The following is a 20138-nucleotide window of genomic DNA, read 5'->3' on the forward strand; positions in this document are numbered from 1 at the left end:
GAACATATCGGGCCCAATAGATTTTTGAAAAATCGAAATATTTTGGAAAAAAAGTTGCAAAATTTTCTAATTTTTTTTTTCTCTAACAAATTTTTTTTTTTGGTTGGAAATCACTTAAAACGTGTAGAAATGCAAAAACAAAAATTAAAATATTTTTTCAAAATGGCCGCCATAGCGGCTATATTGGACTTTGGACGAAGTCCAAAATCTAATGGCATGATCCTTGGACCAGAACTAATCCCCCCACCAAGTTTCGTAGAAATCCGTCGAGGAGTTTTTCCGTAATACTGTTCACAAACAAACAAACAAACAAACAGACAGGGCTGAAAACAGTAACCTCCGTCCATCTTCGATGGCGGAGGTTAACTCGAGGGGGAGCACTCCGGAGAGTGCAAAACCTCCGCCGCCAATACTGCTGGGTCACTCAAGTGAACCTTATATCATATTCATTAAATATGTAAACAGTGCTGACAGTTATAGTTCTTTTCTCCAACATTTTTTTTTGGGGGGGGGGGGTTGGAAATCACTTTAAAACATGTAAAATGCCCCCAAAAAATCGAAATTTTGTTGAAAAAAAAGTTGCAAAATTTTTTTTTTCTCTAACAATTTTTTTTTGGTGGGGGGTTGGAAATCACTTAAAACATGTATAAATGCAAAAAAAAAATTCTCTAACAATTTTTTTTTGGGGGGGGTTGGAAATCACTAAGAACATGTAGAAATGCAAAAAAAAAATTTTCTCCAACAATTTTTTTTTGGGGGGGGGGGACCAAGTCCAAAATTTAATGGCATGATCCTTGGACCATACCTAACCCCCTCACCAAGTTTCGTCGAAATCCGTCGAGGAGTTTTTTCCGTAATACTGTTCACAAACAAACAAACAAACAAGCAGAAAGGGGTGAAAACAGTAACCTCCGTCCATCTTCGAAGATTGCGGAGGTTAATTAATAAAAAAAACTTCAAAAAAAAAAAAAGGAGTATGTACCTATGATGCCAGAAGGCAGAAAGTTATGTAAATCTTTGTTTGGGTCACTTTTACCCCTCTAACTGTGGTGCTGATGTGGGGCAGGCTTTTCAAAGGCTGCTTGATTTTGCATTTCTCCATCCATGGGTGAGCACAGAAGCGAACTTGCATTTGACGCGAATGTCAGCGAACATCATTAAATCCAAAGTATTGAGAGACCTACAGTAAAAATAGTTAAATTGTTTGCGAAATTTGTTCACATTACAAAACTTGCATCAAAAAGGGTGTTTTAAGTATCCTTGTATGCAAATGAAAACGTCAAACAATACAAATCACAACGTGGAGAAATTTTCATTCATTTGTGGTCGCCATTGGATGAAGATGGAAAATAATGTTTCTGTCTCGACCTGTTTTACAGCTATTCCAAACCGATTGGAGCATGATTCAAAGCGGTCAGAAGGAAGTGTCGAGGACAGTGCAGCTGGCAGGCATGCTGCTTCTCATTGCCTGTTATCCTCGCATCACCAATCCCGTCGGCAAAGCTTACAAGGCCTAACTCAGCTTGGAATTACCCTGCAAAAGCCCCTCGTCTTCCCGTTGTCTGTGCAGGTGTGTCTTCTGCTCTCCCTCATACCAAATATAAGTGTAGTTGCCATACCATTGTCAGAATCACTTGCAATTGACCTGAGAGAAGGTGATTGGTTTCATTTTGGATATAAAAAGTTAAATCAAACAATCAGCAATTTGTCTCATTGACCGTCTCACTCGTGAATGCATATTAAACTGATTAATTTATTGATCCAGCATGCTTACTATACCTCTGCGGCCAAAGGTCGGAGGCATTATGTTTTTGGATTGTCTGTCCCGGCGGTTTTTTTTTGTCCGTACGTCTGTTATTGGGTAGGTTTTTTTGTTGCAACAATAACTTGTGAACCACTGAAGAGATTTCAATCAAACTTGGTACAAGTATGGACCGTGATACAAAGATGAACTCACTCAATTTAACGTTCAAATGTCAAAGGTCTAAGATCATGTGCCCTTCAAATGACGATCATGACCACAATAACTTGTGAACCAGGGAAGAAATTTCAACCACACTTGGTGGAAGTATAGAATGTAATGCATGGATGAAGTGCTTGCATTTTGGGCTCAAAAGATCAAAGGTCAAATAATTTTTTGAAACATCCTTTTGTTTTTGAGCGACAGTTGGTTCTCTCCAGGGGGTCTCTGCCGACTTTCTCAAAGATAAGTTTCCTGGCCCCCAAGGGGCTAAGGCCTAGGTCACATTTGCCACGGCAGCCGTGGGGTCTCCAAAATCTATGGCCACGAGCAATTATACGGCGGCCGCAGTATTTCCACGGTCACACAATGTAGCAGTCACATATGTTTTTATTTTTCGGGGAGCCGCACGGCGTATTTAGGCCTAAGTCACATTTGCCACGGCGGCCGTGGGGTCTCCAAAATCTATGGCCACGAGCAATTATACGGCGGCTGCAGTATTTCCACGGTCACACAATGTAGCAGTCACATATGTTTTTATTTTTCGGGGAGCCGCACAGCGTATTTAGGCCTGTCACATTTGCCACGGCGGCCGTGGGGTCTCCAAAATCTACGGCCACAAGCAATTATATGGCGGCCGCAGTATTTCCACAGTCACACAATGTAGCAGTCACATACGTTTTTATTTTTCGGGGAGATGCACGGCGTATTTATAAATTGTGGAGACCGAAAACGTGGGGTTGCCGTACAGTCTTTGATTTGATGTCGCACGGTGACCTTAAGGGGACCCTGCGGCGGCCATAGAAGTTTCAAGGCAGATGCAAGGTAGCCTCAAGGTGCCCGCAAGGTGACCGCAGGGGGCCCTAAGGCGAACGTGTGGCCAGACGGACGGTAACGAATGTGTTAATTTTTTTTTATTTTTTTACCATTTCTTTTGTTTCGGCTTGTCAAATTGCTCCGGCGAAAGTAGAAATGAAAAAAGTTATAACTCCGCGCTATAATTCCATGGCGACCTTACGGCCTGTAATAATTAGCCAAACAGCGTAGGGCCACCCTGAGGGCACCTCAGAAACTCTGCGGCCGCTGCACGTTTGTCAATTCAGAGGGCGTACGGCCGCCGTATCCTCGCCGTAGAGCAAATGTGACTTAGGCCTAAGAGAGGACACATGGAGTTGACAAGATGGAGACAGGTGCAAACAAGAACAGCACTCGGTGGAGCGTATTCCTCGACCGGGCTGATCAGCTTACGTTTTGTATCCCACTGATCGGCCAGATCTGCATCCAGAACTTTACCAATATCTAATCGGCTTGTTCTTGTCACCTGACCAACTGATCCACTAAGTTTTGGCCAAATCTGTGCACAACGTTTTGAAATATCATGCTATATTTTGTTTTTGGCCATATCTCTCAATTATGAAGAATCATTTTGGAAATCAAAAAAAGTATCGTATCCAAATCTTCACCAAAATCTAATAAATTCATCTTTATTACACACGCAACTTGTCCACCAAGTTTCGACTGAATCCATCCATAAACTTTTGAGATATCCTGCTCACAGACAGACAGACAGACAGACCATGGCACACCTAAACTCTTATCCACCGACAAGGCTTTCTTCCACAGCTTGATGAAGTACTGCTCTCCCATCTGGACCCTGCCTCGACACACCTTGCTCAGCTTGACACCATAGAAACCAAAGCCTTTAAGGTCATTGGAATCTCCCATGATGAAGCTGAGTCGATGGGCCTATCACTTCGAAGGATTTTGCATGACAAAGGATGCCCATTTGGTTTTGGAGGCCAAATTGGAAATGTGGTTTGCCCAAGAAAGAGCATGGCTGATAGTGACACCCAAGAGTTTGAGTGACTGAACTTCTTCAAGAAGATTATTAAGAAATTATGTAGGAGGGTTTGCCAGATGGTCCTTTCAGAGAGAGATGGTGAAAGAGTCTGATATTTCTCACGATTAAAAGACATTCCAAGTTTTTGACCAACTTATGACTATCAATGTCTTAAGAGAGGGAAGAGGCTGCAGCCTGCCTACCTGAAAGATGGCAGATGTCGTGCCTACTCACAACTCTTTACATCCTCTCCTACCATAGGGTTTCCAAGATTCATTTCCACAAGTTCCCCAAAGAAATGTTCCTTTACATTCTGATCTTTCAGTTTCCATCCTCTTCTCCTTGGGACGTAAGGTTTCCTCTTTTTCCTGCTCCAACTTTACTTTACATCACACACCAGCAGCCAATTTTGTAAGGCACATACTTTTCCACCTCTTGTTTTCACATCCTTAACCAACTTCCTATCTAATCTCCGAACTAGAAAGTAGTCTATCTGGCTCTTTATACCTCCTGACTCATAAGTGATGAGTCTCTTCAGCCTTTTCTTAAACATTGTGTTGCAGACGACCATATCTAAAGCATCCCAAAACTCAAGTATTCTTACACCTTCAGTGTTTCTAACTCCGAAACCTGACCCACCATGCACACCCTCATATCCTTCTGCCAATGCTCCAACATGTCCATTCAAATCCCCTCTGATCACAACTTCTCTCTCGCTCATTCCTGAAACAACATGCACAAGTGTCACAAAACTTGTCTTTCTCCTCCTCACTTAATCCTATCTGTGCGGCATTTATTATTACTACTGTTAATATACGCTTATCAAACAACAGCTTTAGGACTATAACTCTTGCATTTACCCTCCTAACCTCCAACACTACCTCCACCCACTTCTCAGCCACCACAACGCCAACACCACCAGACATATTCATTTCAATCACAACCATATTTAAAATATACATTTGGAAGTGCAGAGAGATCACCAAACTCTGATAAATAATTAGCACTCGCCATTCAAACAGAATCCATGGTGGTTTTGTGTACTACGGCTTCTGGTAAATTTGCAGAGCTCTTTTGGAGTACAGACTATCTTTGTTTTTGGTTTTTATCAAAATATCTTTGTAAAAGGTTCCTCCTAACAGCAGATATTTTGTTGAAGCACTGATGTGGCCCTCGCAAAAAGTGTTTCCATTGATTTGTATACTGTATTGCAGTAAATTAAATGGTTTTACTAGCAATTAATTAATGTGAGCAAAAAAAATAATTAAGAATCTATTTATTTTATGAGCAATTTTACTTTTACTAGCACTAATTTGCTGATAAAGCAGAATAAATCAATAAAGGTATTGAGAGTGTTTTACCTGCTATTCTTTTCAAGCTTCCTAACATCTGCAATAGTGGAATGGAAATGAGAATTCTGCATCATTTTACCCTTTACCTCTTCTCAGTAATAAGCCTAATGATCCAAAATATCATTAACCTCATGATGCATTTGATCCTTCAGATTGCTCAATCACTTACACTACTTATCACTTAGATCACTTAATCTTTTTCTCCTGTTATCAAACCACATAATCTTTTTTTCTCTCTCTCTGTGTGCAAGAGCAAGGCTCATGGAAGATTAAGCCTGAACAGTGGGGTAGTGGGGTAACAGTTGGTCCAACCAACAAGGCAATGAATGAATGAATAGGAAAGGAAGAGAGAGGGAGGGTTGAATCTATAAGCAAGACGGTAGGAAAGGAGAATAAATATCATGGGTCAGCATGGAGACTGGCATGGGTTGATGGTGAACTGCCTGCTTGAAGCCCTGGTGGGAAAAGTGGGAAAGAATGACACTGGAAGGTTGGTCCATAGAAGGGAAAGGAAGTAATAATGGTGCTAAGGTGTGCCATCCTCTCCGTTCATCTACCCCTTAACCTTTTATCCCTTTTTATAAACCTTCTTCGTAATAAGTCAGATAACAGTTCCAGATAACTTGACCTTTTCGACCACTTTAACCCCTATTATTCAACCACTTAACAATTCGACCATCCCTTAAGATGATATAATCATCTAACCTTCATATAAAAACCAATCTCATCAAATAATATGAAGATGACATTGTCATACCCCCAAAACATCCATTGAAAGGCAAAAAAAATATTCATAATTGTTTTTAATGCCTAATTTTGATTTTTTTGGGGGGGAGTCCCTGTGTATAAAATGAGCCGAATATTTATTCTCTGTTCAATTCCAGGGAGTTGTGTTTAAAATTTCAACAATTTAAAAAAGCCCCCTCGTCCATCCTTTCGGATATGATTTTCGAAATGTGATTTCCATCTGTAAATTCAAACAATATCACCAACTTTTAATTTAGGTTCTCTAAAATTAATGTCTTTTTCACACGCCAATGTTATGAATACTTTTGATTGTTTTGCTTTTTTTTTGAGGAATGTACTTTATTGTTGTAATCATCCGCAATTCCTTGAATAATAGTACAGCCAATTTCTGATGTTACAATTCAGGAAATATTTTATGCAATCTCTCATTCAAAGTACAATTATAACACTCGACTACAAAAGCTTTTCCTCAATTATAAGTACTGTATAATATTATGTCACATATTTGGAGGGGATGGAGGAGGGGTCAGTTTTCAGAATTAAGGTACAGACCCCTGTATGTGTTCACCTAGTTTATGGGATTTTTCTCCCTGTATTAAGGAACTGTGTATAGGGATAAGCCGTCCTGTTTTTGTGCATTCCTGGAAGATGGTATTGTAACCAGTAGTGTGTCGGGAAGGATAATATGTCTTGTCCTTTCATTCTCAAATGTCGAATTGGGTGGCAGCTGGGAGAGAGTCAAGCATCACAGTCCACATCACGGCGTGCATTTCCACAACTCTCCTCCCTCGCCCTTGAAAAGGAATGTCCGCCTTCCCACATCGGTGGCAAGTAAGGTGATGTGCCATTGGACCGTGCTGCTCATTGGCCATTGCAATGAGTGTATCAAAGCCATCGCCATTTAATTGGTTGAAACGCTGTTGCTCGGTCAGGGAGTGGCCTGTGATTGATGAAGAGGACTCTGAAGGCAACACCTCAGGGGCAGGGGAAATGGAGATCAGGGCATGCTCATGGTTGTGAAGGGACTGTGAAAGAAGGATTGAGGATTGAGAGACGAGGACTGGAGTACACAGATGGGCTGTCAGTGAGATGCTCGGTGCTTGATTGCAACGCTGCATGAGTCGGCAGCACATTCTGCTCTGTCTTGCTGCACACACAAGTCACTGCACATACAACTTGAGACTTTTTGACCTTTCTGCCCCATTCAGCATCACCCAGTCCTGTGTGAACAACCATGTGTCTGTGAGCCCTTAACGGCTTTTATTTTTTGCTGTACCGGTAAGTGTGTTTAATCATTCAATGTGTCGAAAGTTTGTGTCGGGATTTCCATTTGTTTTATGTCTTGGGCCAATAAAGTGTGTATTTATGTATCCTGAAGGCCCATGTGTATCCTCTCCACCGTTATGCCTGTGTTCAAGCTGTTTCAGTACATTTCACAATCCCAAGGGAATCAAACTTGATTAATTACAATCCTGATAACGCGTATGTGTGGACATGCGTATGTGAAAGATGGAAGATATGCGCCACTACTCAGGATATACCATGTTCAATTTGGCCTTAAGCCAGCCATTTCTGAGGAGATCAGCTTTGGCAGGCTTGGCTTTTATGTCGTCTGTGGTTACATGGCTAGCATGGGGTGGGTAATGTAGTATTTGGTGTTCAAGAGCATCATATTGGACTCACGTTTAAACTCTACTTTGTGACATTTGGTGTCGGGAGTGGTGTATGGTTCCAGACTCCAGGGAAAATTATCGAAAATCTTTTGCACAAAAGCATGTTTGATTACACATTTGTAATTTCAAAAGAATTAACTATCTGAACAAAAAAAAATGCAAGATGGCAGACGAAGCGGTGCATGAAGCGGAACACGAAGTCGTCAGAGGTGGTTTAGTGTTGAGGAGCTTGCTCTAGACACCTCTTCCACCCCAAGCATCACATGGAATCTCTCCCCCTCTAAGTCAGGAGGTATGGTGCAGTAGAACATGCTGATGTGACCTGGGCCATTCTAGATGAAAGTAAACAGAGCAGAGACAAAATGGATGAAAACTTAATAAAGTTGAGTGACGAAATTAAACTTGAAATCTTGAAGGAGTGTGTTTCGGTACTTGCACCTATTCTTGCCCCTTTATTTCGTTTTTGTTTAAAAACCCAAACTTCTCCTCTTACCTGAAAACGTGCCTTAGTACAACCTATTTCAAATAAGGGTGATCATTCAAATCCTTCCAACTACCGTCTCATTGCTCTTGACTTCAACTATTTCCGAAGTCTTTGAATGTCTTCTCAATTCCCAATTCCTCAAGCATCTTGAATCTCACAGTCTTCTCTCTGACAATCAATATGGCTTTCATAAGATGATCTCTGGTGATATCCTTTCTTTCATTATGAATATCTAGGCTTCTTTTCTAAGAAACTTTGGGGAATCCTTTGTTGTAGGCCCTGATATCTTAAAAGCCTTTGACAGAGTTTGACATGGGGGTCTGATATCCAAGCATCCCTCTTTCGATTTTCTGGTGAAACTCCCAAAATCCAAGCTTCGCTCTTTTAAAACTCGACCTGCTTGAATTACGCTGTCAAGTTGACTCTCTTTCTCCTTTCTGCAGATATTACTTCGCTTTCTGCTCCTGAGAACTTGCTGCTTGTGTACCTCCACCATTAGCGAGACCACAAGATACATGACAAGCCTCTACGTCACATGATTATTGTGTGGCCATTGGCAACTCAAGTGTGGGCAGTTACAATGTTTGTTTCTTCCCCTCCACTGTCAAACTCTGGAACTCTTTGCCTTCTCATGTCTTTTCTAACACTTATGACCTTCCCCCTTTCAAAAATATTTTTTACTTTCTCAAAAACTCTTAGACTATTCTCTCTTTCTTCACTTTTCTATCTACACAGTTCTTGTATATAAGGCCTGGCCTCGATGAGGACTTGTAGTCCATGATTAGAGCCTTCAACATAAAAAACAAGGACAAATGTGTCCAAGAGCCGCGTCATTCCACCAGTCAAGAAGAAGAAGAAGAACAACAACAACAACAACGCGGAGCTCTCTTAGAGCCAGTGTTCGCAACGAGACGTGGCTAATAAACGTTTTGTTTTCACCACCAGAAGAAGAAGAAGAAGAATAAGAAGAAGAAGAAGAAGAAGAAGAACGTGGAGCTCTCTTAGAGCCAGTGTTCGCTACTTGAGACGTGGCTAAAAACAGAACTGGGAAAGATTTGGCAAAATGAAAGAAAAAATTGGAGAAAGGAATGATGAGCTGTTCCAGCAGAGTTGGAAATAAATTTAAAAAGGGCAAAACAATTAAAAGTAGAAATTTCCTGGAACCCAATCTTGGTAGTGTGAATGCCATCCTGCTTTAGCTATCCTGACAGAATTTGAACATGTAATCTGGATGAGTGGTTGGAGTTGGCTGTGTTTCACAATGAGTGTGTGACACCCCAACTCCATTGGGGTGCAGCCAGAACAATGGTTTTGTGCTCATGGGTTCACTTGACCCCATTGGTGGTAAGCCCCCTGGGGGTCTGAGATGGTCCCTCTTGGTCACCAGTGAATGGCGTATCTGGGAGGACAACACGCCAGAGGTGTGGGTTGGCCATGTATTGGTGGCTGTATGTCGGGCCAGTGAGGGCCTGAGGAGGTGACTGCCCAGGCAAGTGGCCCAACAGCTTCTCCCTCAGGCTCTGGGACAGCCCAACACATTGTGACCCAATGTCGTTCCCGTGAGGACCGAGAGTTGAGACTTGCACCGGACAATCAACCAGAGCATTTGTGGAATGTTGTGTTGCTAAATTAGAAGAATGTTTGGGTGAGGCCCAGATCAGCCCACATAACCCTCCACAAATTGTGATTAATGGGCCCTTAGGTTGGGACAAATGCTCTGGGTTTCATTTGCTGTGAGAAACAGAGAAGAATGGCTGCATCAGTCACTCCCAGTATTGAATAACCATTTCAGTGGAAATATATATATATATATATATATATACATATATATATATATATATATATATATATATATATATATATATATATATATATATATATATATATATATACACACAAACTTTACGTTTTCCACTGCCACGACTCACCATGCTTTGCTTTGGAAGAATGCAGATGAGTCGGTGGCCATGAGGACTAGCACCTGGACTGAGTGGAAGGGGTTACGGTGTGTAGGAATGAAATGTGTAATAATTTGTGTTGTGTGATGGAAAGACAAAAAAGGACATCTCTCGTTTTTTGTTGTTGTGTAGTGTGGGGCTGCAGGCAATGGCTTTGAGGAACACCCTACCTTGTCTGGCAGGAGTCATGAAAATGGTACGTCAGCCAAGTGGGAGAATTGTGTTTTAAGGTTTGTAGATTGGTGAATGCCATGATTACCTGCAGGCCAGGTGAACACTCAGGAAGAGACTGGTCTGCGGCTCCACCATGCTTCATCCCCAGTTGCTCCAGCATTTGACAACATTCGACTACGAATGGATAACAACATGACCGACTGAACGAGATACTATGAATAATAAGTATCTAGTTTAGTCGGTCATGCGGTAGATAGACTCCTGGCTACCGTGGAAGGCCACTTTGTGACCCCTCCGGCGATGATGCAGTGAGGAAGCTGTTGTGGTGCTGGGGCCAGGATTCTCTTGAGATAGGACTTTGATTAGGTTCTGTGGGCACCACTCTTAAATGGACCCACTGCCAGTGCATGACAGGACCGCACAGCTGCCTACTATTACACAGAGTTAAAGTGAATGTCATGGCCTTGCCAAAGTAAAGAAGTGGAAATGTGTCATTTATTATGAGATGAGTTACACTTGGTCACGTGTGAGTCTCTCCATGCAAATAAGGACATGGAGCCTGTGTGATTTCCCACCCCGTGGATATTCAATGCCTTTCATATTAAATTTATTCTCAAATTCTTTATAACGACTGACTCTACATACATGAGAATTAGCAGGATAAATATGAGCTCAGAGAGACCAAAGGAAACATATTATCTTTGCTTTAATAATAATGACAGATTTTATTTTATTTTAATATTCTAGAACTCGAGGTAGACTGATATATTAAGAAGTTGGAAATGGATCAGATTTAAAAATATGTAAATCAATGTAATTCACCTTAACAATAACAAAACCACTCTCTTCCATGTATTCATAATTTTGTCGATCTTTGTAAGCATAACAATCACAGAAATCGTGAATTGAGAAAATGTGATACGGTTGACTTCTCATATAGACTGATTCACCTTTAGTTAGTGTTGTTTGGAGTATGAAGTAAATTTTTGTTCATCTTAACTCTTCAAAACTTTTTTTTTAAGTTGTTAAACTGTATCAGGATCTACTTTAGCAAAAGCAATATTTATATGACTGACAAAAACTTTAAGACGAATAAAAAAAGTTTCACGTTTTCTGTGTGAGTACTGAACCATAATTAAAATGAAAGCTCTGAGGTTTCTTCAATTTCAGAAGAGTAGTCTCTAATGTTAAACTCGTCGTACTTGGGGATGTCAGTGCAAGAGTTGGACATTACCAAGAGCTTTGGAAAGGTGTCATGGGCGGACTGCAGTTACAATAGTCAAACTTCCACTGGAGTTCTGCATGAAGCATGAACCCAACATCACCAATACCCGATTCCAGCAGAAATCCAGATTTAAGACGACGTGGAGGCATCCACTTTCAAAGCACTGGCACCTTCTGGATTATATTCTGGTGCACGAACGTGATGTACAAGACGTATTACACATCAGAGTTCTGCCCAAAGCTGACTGCTCTGATACATTGACCACAGGTTGGTTCGGGCCAAAGTTGCCTTTGAAATCGAATCACCACCCAAAGGAAAATGTCCACAAACAAGGAAACTTACAAGTGCATTGATTCGATTTACGAAATGTTAAAGCAGATTTTCAGAGCAAGCTGGAAGACAGACTCAGCAGTGGCCTGCCTTTGGGCGATGATATTAACCCAGAAGAGCAGTGGAAACCATTTAAATCTGTCTCGCAGGAAACACCTGCAGAAGTGGTTAGCTTTTCAACCAGAAGAAACCAAGATTGGTTTGATTAGAACGTTATGGAAATTCAGGGCCTTCTTCAAAAGAAACACTCCTGTTACAATAGATTGCTTCCAAGCCCTGATGACTCAGCTGCAAAAGCTACATATGGGGAAGCTCGCAGCACTCTGCAAACCAACCTCCGAGTCATCCAAAACAACTGGTGGACATCACTCGCTGAGAGAACACAAATGTATGCAGATATGGGAGATATGAAATTGTTTTAGGAAGTCTTGATATCTGTGTGTGGATATTCCTTTCAGGTGCAGGCACCACTGAAATCTTTGGATGGTATGACACTGCTCACAGATAGTCCATCTTGTACCGATGGTCAGAACATTTTGAGAAACTATTTGGTGACCAGCTGGTGGAGGAGATGTCCATTGCAAAGATCTACCAGGGGAAAGTGAAACTTGAGCTGGATGAACCACCACCCCATGAAGATATTAAGACTACTGTACAGTGCAATTAAATTCCCATAAAGCTCCCAAAATAGATGGAATCTCAGCCAAGGTCTATAGGCAGGGAGACTACTTCATGATAGGCTTACAGATCTGTTTAAGAGCAAGCTGGAAGAAAGTGACAGTGCCTCAGGAATTTTGTGACACAATGATGATCTTCCTCCATAAGAATAAAGGAGAGAAGTCTGACTTCAAAGTCTAGAGGAATCACCTTACTTTCCATCCATCCATTGGGACCATATTCTGTACAGAGCATTGGTGCTGCCTAAGCAGTCTCCTTGGCAATTGGGCACAATCCTGTACAGGTCACCACTCCGACACAGTATACCAGCAATCTGGCACTCATTTTGCCAACCTCGGAAGGATGACAGGCTGAGTTAACCCCACTTGGTATTAATTCAGCAGAAGAGTGGAGTTTGAACTCAGGATCCTGGGATCCCAAGCCCACCACCCTAACCATAAAGCCAACACCAGGTACACTTTACTTTCCATTACTGGCAAATTATTGGTCAGAGTGCTTCTAAACAGACTTGTCCTGGCAATCGTTGAAGAAAGCCTCCTTGAAAGTCAATGTCTATTCAGACCCAATCGGGGAACTACAGACATGATTTTTGTGCTGTGACAAAGCCAGAAGAAGCTTAGATAGCAGAATATGTACCTCTACATTACTTTTGTGGATCTCACAAAGGCCTTTGACACAGTCAGCTGGGATGGACTCTGGAGGATACTATCTAGAGTGGGGTGCCCTCTAAGGTATCACACCATTTTCTGCCAACTATATGGAGATCAGAAATGTCAGGTCAAGCAGAATAGAGTCCTCTCAGCCAGTTTCCCCATCTCCAAAGGGTGTGTCCTGGCATTGACTCTTTTCTCTATTTTTTCAGTATGTTGCTTCATGTGTTAAGGGTAGAAAATATCATGGTTTTGGATTGGGGATGATCTGAGATGGTGGTGAACAGGTGTCTTGAAGACCTGGATGGAAGAGTGAAATTGAAGAGGATGTGGAAGTTGATTCCACAGGTGGGGAAAAAGAGGAACGATTGAGTGGAGGTGAGCAGTGATCCTGGATTTAGGTAGTTTAACCAGAAGGGAGTTGATGGTGGACTGTGTGAGCCCTGCAGAAACCTGGAAGGGGGAGGGGGGGAGGAGACAAGGCACAAAAATATCAGAGGGTGCAAGACTAGATAGGAGGCGGTAGAGGACAGAGACCACTGACCTGTCTGCGATGGCGAAGCGATCGACCCATATACTCAGCTTCAGTTCAGGAAAATCGCATGATCTTGTTGATTGTAAACCTAAATCCTTGGTTGATGCTAAATCCTCCATTAATAATTTGTTTTTGTGTTGTGATGTGTGGCGCAAAATAAGCATGACAAGATGTCTCACAAATATCACAATGTATTCATCCAGCCATCACAGTACAGTACCCCGCTATCCGTGGAATGCTCATGTTCTTGGCTGATAAAATATGACCTGCTTGTACATTTGTGGCACTGTTCTTCGCGTATTGACAGTTTTTCGCGTTTTCATGTTTTTTGCAGACGTCTTCATGGGTTTTTTTTTTTTGCATTTTCTTGTCTTTTTTGCAGGCATATTCAGGGTTTTCTGCAGGTGTTTCACGTTTTTTTCCCGGGATTTTTGATTTCCCCTTTTTAATCACAAACTGCCAGGAACCTATCACCCTTTTCCCCATTGAAACAATGCCCCGACGTTTGCGGCATTTTTCAGGACCTTGTGGATAGCAGGGTCCGACAGTACTTATATTTTGGAAAAAAAAAAGTTTTTTCTTCACTCTATTTATTATAGGATTTACTCTTTGAAATATACTTTCAGACTTTAAAACTTGGAATAATATCGTTTGATTGCTTGATTCATTATACTTCTGAAAGTAATTTTTTTTGTAAATATTCACTAAGATGTATCTTAATGATAGTAGTATGACAAATCTAGCTTGTAATTTTATCTTTTAATCTTTTTCTCTCTCATATGAATAAAGGCCTTTTTTGTATGTTCATGTGATGGACTGTAATACTGTATACTAATCATAAGTCTCACATTATTTCCATCCCCCTTATCATGAATATTTTTTATTTAAAGGAAGAAAAGGTATCATTGTTACCCTGCACACGGAAAGCGAAAAAGCGGGGTTTTATCAATTGGTTCATGTCCATCCGTCCATCTGTCTGTCTGATGAATTTATGATCATCAGTTTGTGATTGAGGAACAACGTATTTAAATTGAATATTGTATTTTGAGCCCAAATCGGAACATGAATAAGAAGACAAGTCTGTTGTTTCAATGTACCTTGGCTTCAAACTCATCCTGGCCACACATGCGCAGAGAGGAGAGATGATATTTTTACTCTTCCTGGCAGTCAAACAAAATGGAAAAATCATTCCAAACAGAAAACTTACTGTTTTTTAAGGATGTCATGAAGGGCACAAACAACAGGCACAGATAACTAATGTAACGTGTTCAATGGGGTGGTGGAAAAGGCACTGGGTAAAATGGCGGTAAAACCCAGAATTTGTTTTATTTATACGCCTTTAAACCTCATTGAACCTTTTAATTGAAAATGAATAATATATTTGAACACTATATAACAGAAATCGCCTTCATAATACTTCCAAGAACCTCCAGTTTTTTAGGGGTGTGTTCAATTACCAAGTTTCTTGTGGAGCGCTCGCCAAGTGGCTTAAGCACCCAAGGAAGCACTTGGGAACTGCTTCTGGACTACTTCAATGGCACTAAACTTTCGGAGTTTTTTTAACGATCGTTAAAATCATCGTTTAATTATAATTTAAGTAATACTGCAAGGGGTATCGTGTTCTATGAACTCTTGAGTTATTATATGGTTTATCTTTAAATAGACGTTTGAGGGTATGACTGTAGTATTTTTTTTATGAAGTTGATTTTTACATAAAGGTTATATAATAATCTCATCTTAGCAGATGGTCAAAAGTTTAAGTGGTTTAATAATGGAGGTTAAAAGATTAAGTGATTCAAAAGGTCGTGATCTTGAACTGTCGTCTGACTTATTATGAAGAAGGTCTATAACAAGGGGTACTAGGTTAAGGGGAGAGGGTGGGTGGAGGCACACCTCAACTCCTTTGCTCCTCACTTCTCTGCTCCTTGGACTGACCTCCCAGAGGATATTCTTTCCTACTCTTCCCTCTAGGACTTCAAGTAAGCAATGACCCATGGTACCTCATGTGACTCCATCCCGACCCATAATATTTATTACCTCGTCTTAACCCAACTCTCTTTCTTGTAATTTACTCCCATCCTCTCTGTTATTTTCCTGCCCATTCATTCCCCTGCTGGTTGTGCCCAATTGTTGCCACACCAACCCACTGTCAGTTCTACTTTGCTCTTCCATGAGTCTCGCTCTCGTAAGGAAAAAACAGATGAAGTGGTTTGTTAATAGGGGATAAAATATCACGTTATCTGAGTGATAAGCAGTTTAAGTGATTGAGTAATGTGAAGCATCAAATGCGTAATGAGTTATGGGAGTTTTGGGCCATTTGACATAACTAAGAAAAGGGTAAAGGATCAAGTGATCCAGAACTCTCATTTTCATCCGACTTACATTGATAGTTTTCCTTTCTGCTACTTGTCAAATATCTTTCTACGTTGAAAAGTGATCGTCAATGCCAATTCCTCCTCAGTTCTTACAGTTTATGGAGCAATCCACAGGCAGTGTATCAGACCATTGACTACTATTGACCGCAATTACATTAATAAAACGTCTAAACTCTTGTTAACCCTCTATTTCACTTTGCTGACAATTTAGCTTTGTTTGCTGTTGTCACCAGTTCATCGAATCGTTTTGAAGGCAATAATTTCAATTGGTCTTTTATTTAATAGTCCACCTTTGTTTTTCGTTTCACCTTTATCACCTGCCACTTTTTATTTTTTTTTTGTTGTCATCATTGTATCAACTTTATGTATGCGTAATCTCTTAATATAACGAGACTAATGTGGATTTGGCAAATACATATGTATGTATGTATGTATGTATGTGTATATATAGAAATATATATAGAAATATATATAGAAATATATATATATATATATATATATATATATATATATATATATATATATATATATATATATATATATATATATATATATATTAGCCTGGTGTTGGCGGGATATATTTATATGATGGGATACAGTATATATATATATATATATATATATATATATATATATATATATATATATATATATATATATATATATAATATATATATATATATATATACATGTATTTATACAGGTAGTTGACAAAAAAATGGAAACGCCAATATATACTCACATGATAGGGTGGTGGGCCACCACGTGCGACCAGTATGGCCTGTATGCGCCATAGCATAGACTCCACCAGCGTCTGGAATTCTGCAGGAGAGATGCGGCACCATTGTTCCATGAGAAAGTCAATCAACTCACACCTGTTTGATGGAGGTGAAAAGTGCTATCTCGAGTGTCATTCCAGAATATCCCATAAATGCCTGATTGGGTTCAGATCAGGTGACTGAGGCCATGACATATGGATACCATCATTGTCATGCTCATAAAACCAATGGGTGACCACTCATGCTCTGTGGATAGAGGCATTGTCATCCTGGAAGAAACCCCTCCCAGCAGGAAATAAATGTGTCAGGGGTGAAGATGATCAATCGGTACCATTAAGTGGTGATTGGCATTGACCTTGCCTTCTTAGGGAATGACTGCACCCAAACTATGCCAGGATAATGTGCCCCCACAACATCACAGAGCACTCAGGAACCAAGCACTCAGGGTTGTGGAGTTATTTAGGTTGATGCCAGACGTGCACTTGTCCGTTTGTCGATAACATTGCGAAGGATGATTCATCTGACCATATCACATTTCTCCACTGCTCGGTAGTCTATCGCCTGTGCCCTTTGCACCACTGGACTCGTAAATGTGCATTGCCAGGTGTGATGAGCAGTTTGTGCACTGCAGCCTGACTCTGATATCCCACTCTTTGGAGTTTTCGGTGGACCATTTTTGATGAAACTAGCTGCTCGCACCCCAGGTTGAATGTTACAGTAAATTGATCTGCAGTTACTCACTTGCTTTGCCTTGAACTTCAACTTGATGCAAGGATATCATGATCCTGGAGTGTGCACTTGCCTCGGGTCTCTCATCTGTATTTGTTTTTTCCCATTTATTTATTTATTTTCAACTATTTATATTTTCATTTACAGACATTTTCTAATGGTTGTGTGATTTTTTTCCCCAGTGTATCGGCTTTGATGTCCGTCGGCACGTCGAATTACCATGCTTCCCAATTGTTTCGGGTCACTCACCTGCATTTATTTTTTCATTTATTTATATTTTCATTTACGGACATATTCTGAGGGTTTTGTGATTTTTTCCTGATGGATCGGCCTTGATGTTCATCGACCAGCAAAATTACTGTGTTTCCCCATTGTCTCCGTCACTCACCTGCATTTAGTTTTTTCAGGGTTTTTATTTATTTATTTATATTTTCATTTACGGATGCATTCTGAGGGTTTTGTGATTTTTCCCGGTGTAGTAGCTTCGATATCCTGTAACGGCTGTAGCGGATATGTAGCGGCTTTCTACCTCACCCGGAAGGTACCGAACATTAATGCTTGTAAGTCAGAAAGTGGTTAGAATGAGCTTCATATGTTGGATCTAAGGAAAACTTCAAAATTGATCACTTGGCATTGCACATCACAAAAACTTTACAGTATTGTCTAGCAAGATCAAATATGATTACAATATGTCCAAAAAATAATTTTCTGGTGTACAGTGTGTCCCAGAAAACATTACCTTGTGTAAAATTAGATTTTTGTTGCATTTTATAGCACAAAAGCATTACAGTATGGTCCAGCAAGGACAAATATGGTTACAGTTTATCCCAATTTTTTTCAAGTGTCCAGTGTGTTCTCGAAGAATGTATTGTTGCGAATCTGGAAGCCATGAGCACACAGACATTCAGGTTCCTAGAGCTTAGTTATTTCGATAAGTATGTGTTTCTAGTTAGAAACCATCCCCTAGTCTAATGGGTAAATAAATGTTCTTGCGCTGTGATTTATTGTTATAGTTCGGATTTTTATTGGAAAATAAATCAGCAACGACAAATCGCGGGCCGAGTGGGGGATTGGTCGAGCCGGCGGAGGGGGGGGGGCACGACAACAGAAACGACCGTTACAATGGTTCTGCAGAGAACAAGAACAACACTCTGCTCTGGGATTCTCCACGGGCTGAGTGGGGGAGGGGTCGAGCCGGTGGGAGCGCATAAAAGGGGAGGCAGAAGCTGGTTGAGGGCAGCTCCAGACGAAAGAACAGCTCCCGAAAAGAGCATCTCCCGACCTGGACATCTCATCTTGCTGGAGCGCTCATCTTGCTGTAGCGCTCGTCTCAGGGAGCCTTTCTGGCCGGTTTTGGTCGACGTCGTCCTTGTCCTCCTCACCCTGACCGAGAGCTCGAGCGATGCCAGTCCCCGCAGGAACCGCAAGGGTCGCCCGCCAGTGTCTGGGTTCGGCTCGCCTCTCGCCAGACGGACCAGCTTGAAGACCGTACGAGGCGGACAGGTCCGAGATAGGTCTCAATAAAGATCATTTGGTCGGGTCGTGTGTGTGTGTGTGTGTGTGTGTGTGTGTGTGTGTGTGTGTGTGTGTGTGTGTGTGTGTGTGTGTGTGTGTGTGTGTGTGTGTGTGTGCGCGCGCGCGTGTCCGTGAGCCCGTCTACCAAGTAGTAAACCGTATAAGTCTTTTTGCTCTATATACCTTCCATACAAATATATCCCGATTGTTCATTGTTTCAGCTCGTTCGTGTCCATTCTTTCATTGGCTTCGCGTGCTGCAAGTTGGGAATTAGCTGGCCATTGCCGTTGTAACGGGATATTCGGACCGACAGAACTCGGCGATCAAACTGCTCGGATCACACACGGACGCTGAGCATCTCATTCCATATGGGTGCCGTCGAGGGTGTGAAGACTCGGTAGATCGCCACGTGGTCTCTAGGTATTTTGAAAATTGGCGAATAGCCCTGTACCACGTGGTGGAAATATTGACCCTTCATGGTCCAAAAAGGGACCCGTACTTTCCGGAGTTTTCCGAAGAAGTACGATCTGAATTCCGGGCGATCGGTCGAGCCGACTCTGCAGCTCCATCTCGCAGTCATGCTTGCGGCTGACGTCCGGCCCCACAGCAGTATCACTTTGTGGAAATATCACCATTTTAAATTGTCCACCAAAGGTGGGCCAATGCTCATAATTCTAAGTTATCATCTTTGTGAAACAGTACACATCATCAGCTCCAGCAGTTGTTCAGTAAAGATCCTACTTAAGATCTCCCTTTGCTCAGAATCTCAGAATTTCTGAAAATACTGAAATGCTTCTTGTTCCGCAGCCCCTGGACCTCCATGAGCCAGTTCGTACGCTGCTCTGCACACAGGAAGCATGCCTCAGGACTCCTGGGGGCTTGCAACCGGTAAGTGTTACTATGTGGAACAAAAATGACGATGACGCATTGTGATGATGGGGATCTGATGCAATAATATAGCGCATTGTGGAACGGTTTGTTATGCACACCACTGCACAACTGGCTCCATGAACCTGCTGTTGAAAATCCTGTTGTAGATTTGGGTACAGCACAGTGTGAGATGTAATCTTGGTTCTGCTGTTTTGTTTATCTGACTAATTGGGTGAATGGCTTCATACATCCACTACCAAGGCT

General features: G+C 41.4%; 1 protein-coding gene across 7 annotated transcripts in view; it reads left to right on the top strand.

The window, feature by feature from the left end:
* Nucleotides 1-20138, top strand: part of RGS3 (regulator of G protein signaling 3) — a 276636-nt gene that overhangs the window by 123348 nt on the left and 133150 nt on the right. For all 7 annotated transcript variants that reach the window (XR_015051183.1, XM_085854602.1, XM_085854603.1 and 4 more), the window contains 2 exons: nucleotides 1380-1570; nucleotides 19812-19892. Coding sequence is in view for 6 of the 7 variants with exons in the window: in XM_085854602.1 (XP_085710728.1) it covers nucleotides 1380-1570; nucleotides 19812-19892 (272 nt within the window). In the remaining variant the exon portion in view is untranslated. The remainder of the gene's footprint in view (nucleotides 1-1379; nucleotides 1571-19811; nucleotides 19893-20138) is intronic.

Source organism: Eptatretus burgeri, chromosome 14, assembly GCF_056783735.1.
Source record: "Eptatretus burgeri isolate ZD-2024b chromosome 14, Ebu_testis_v1, whole genome shotgun sequence".
NCBI classification, from domain to species: domain Eukaryota; kingdom Metazoa; phylum Chordata; class Myxini; order Myxiniformes; family Myxinidae; genus Eptatretus; species Eptatretus burgeri.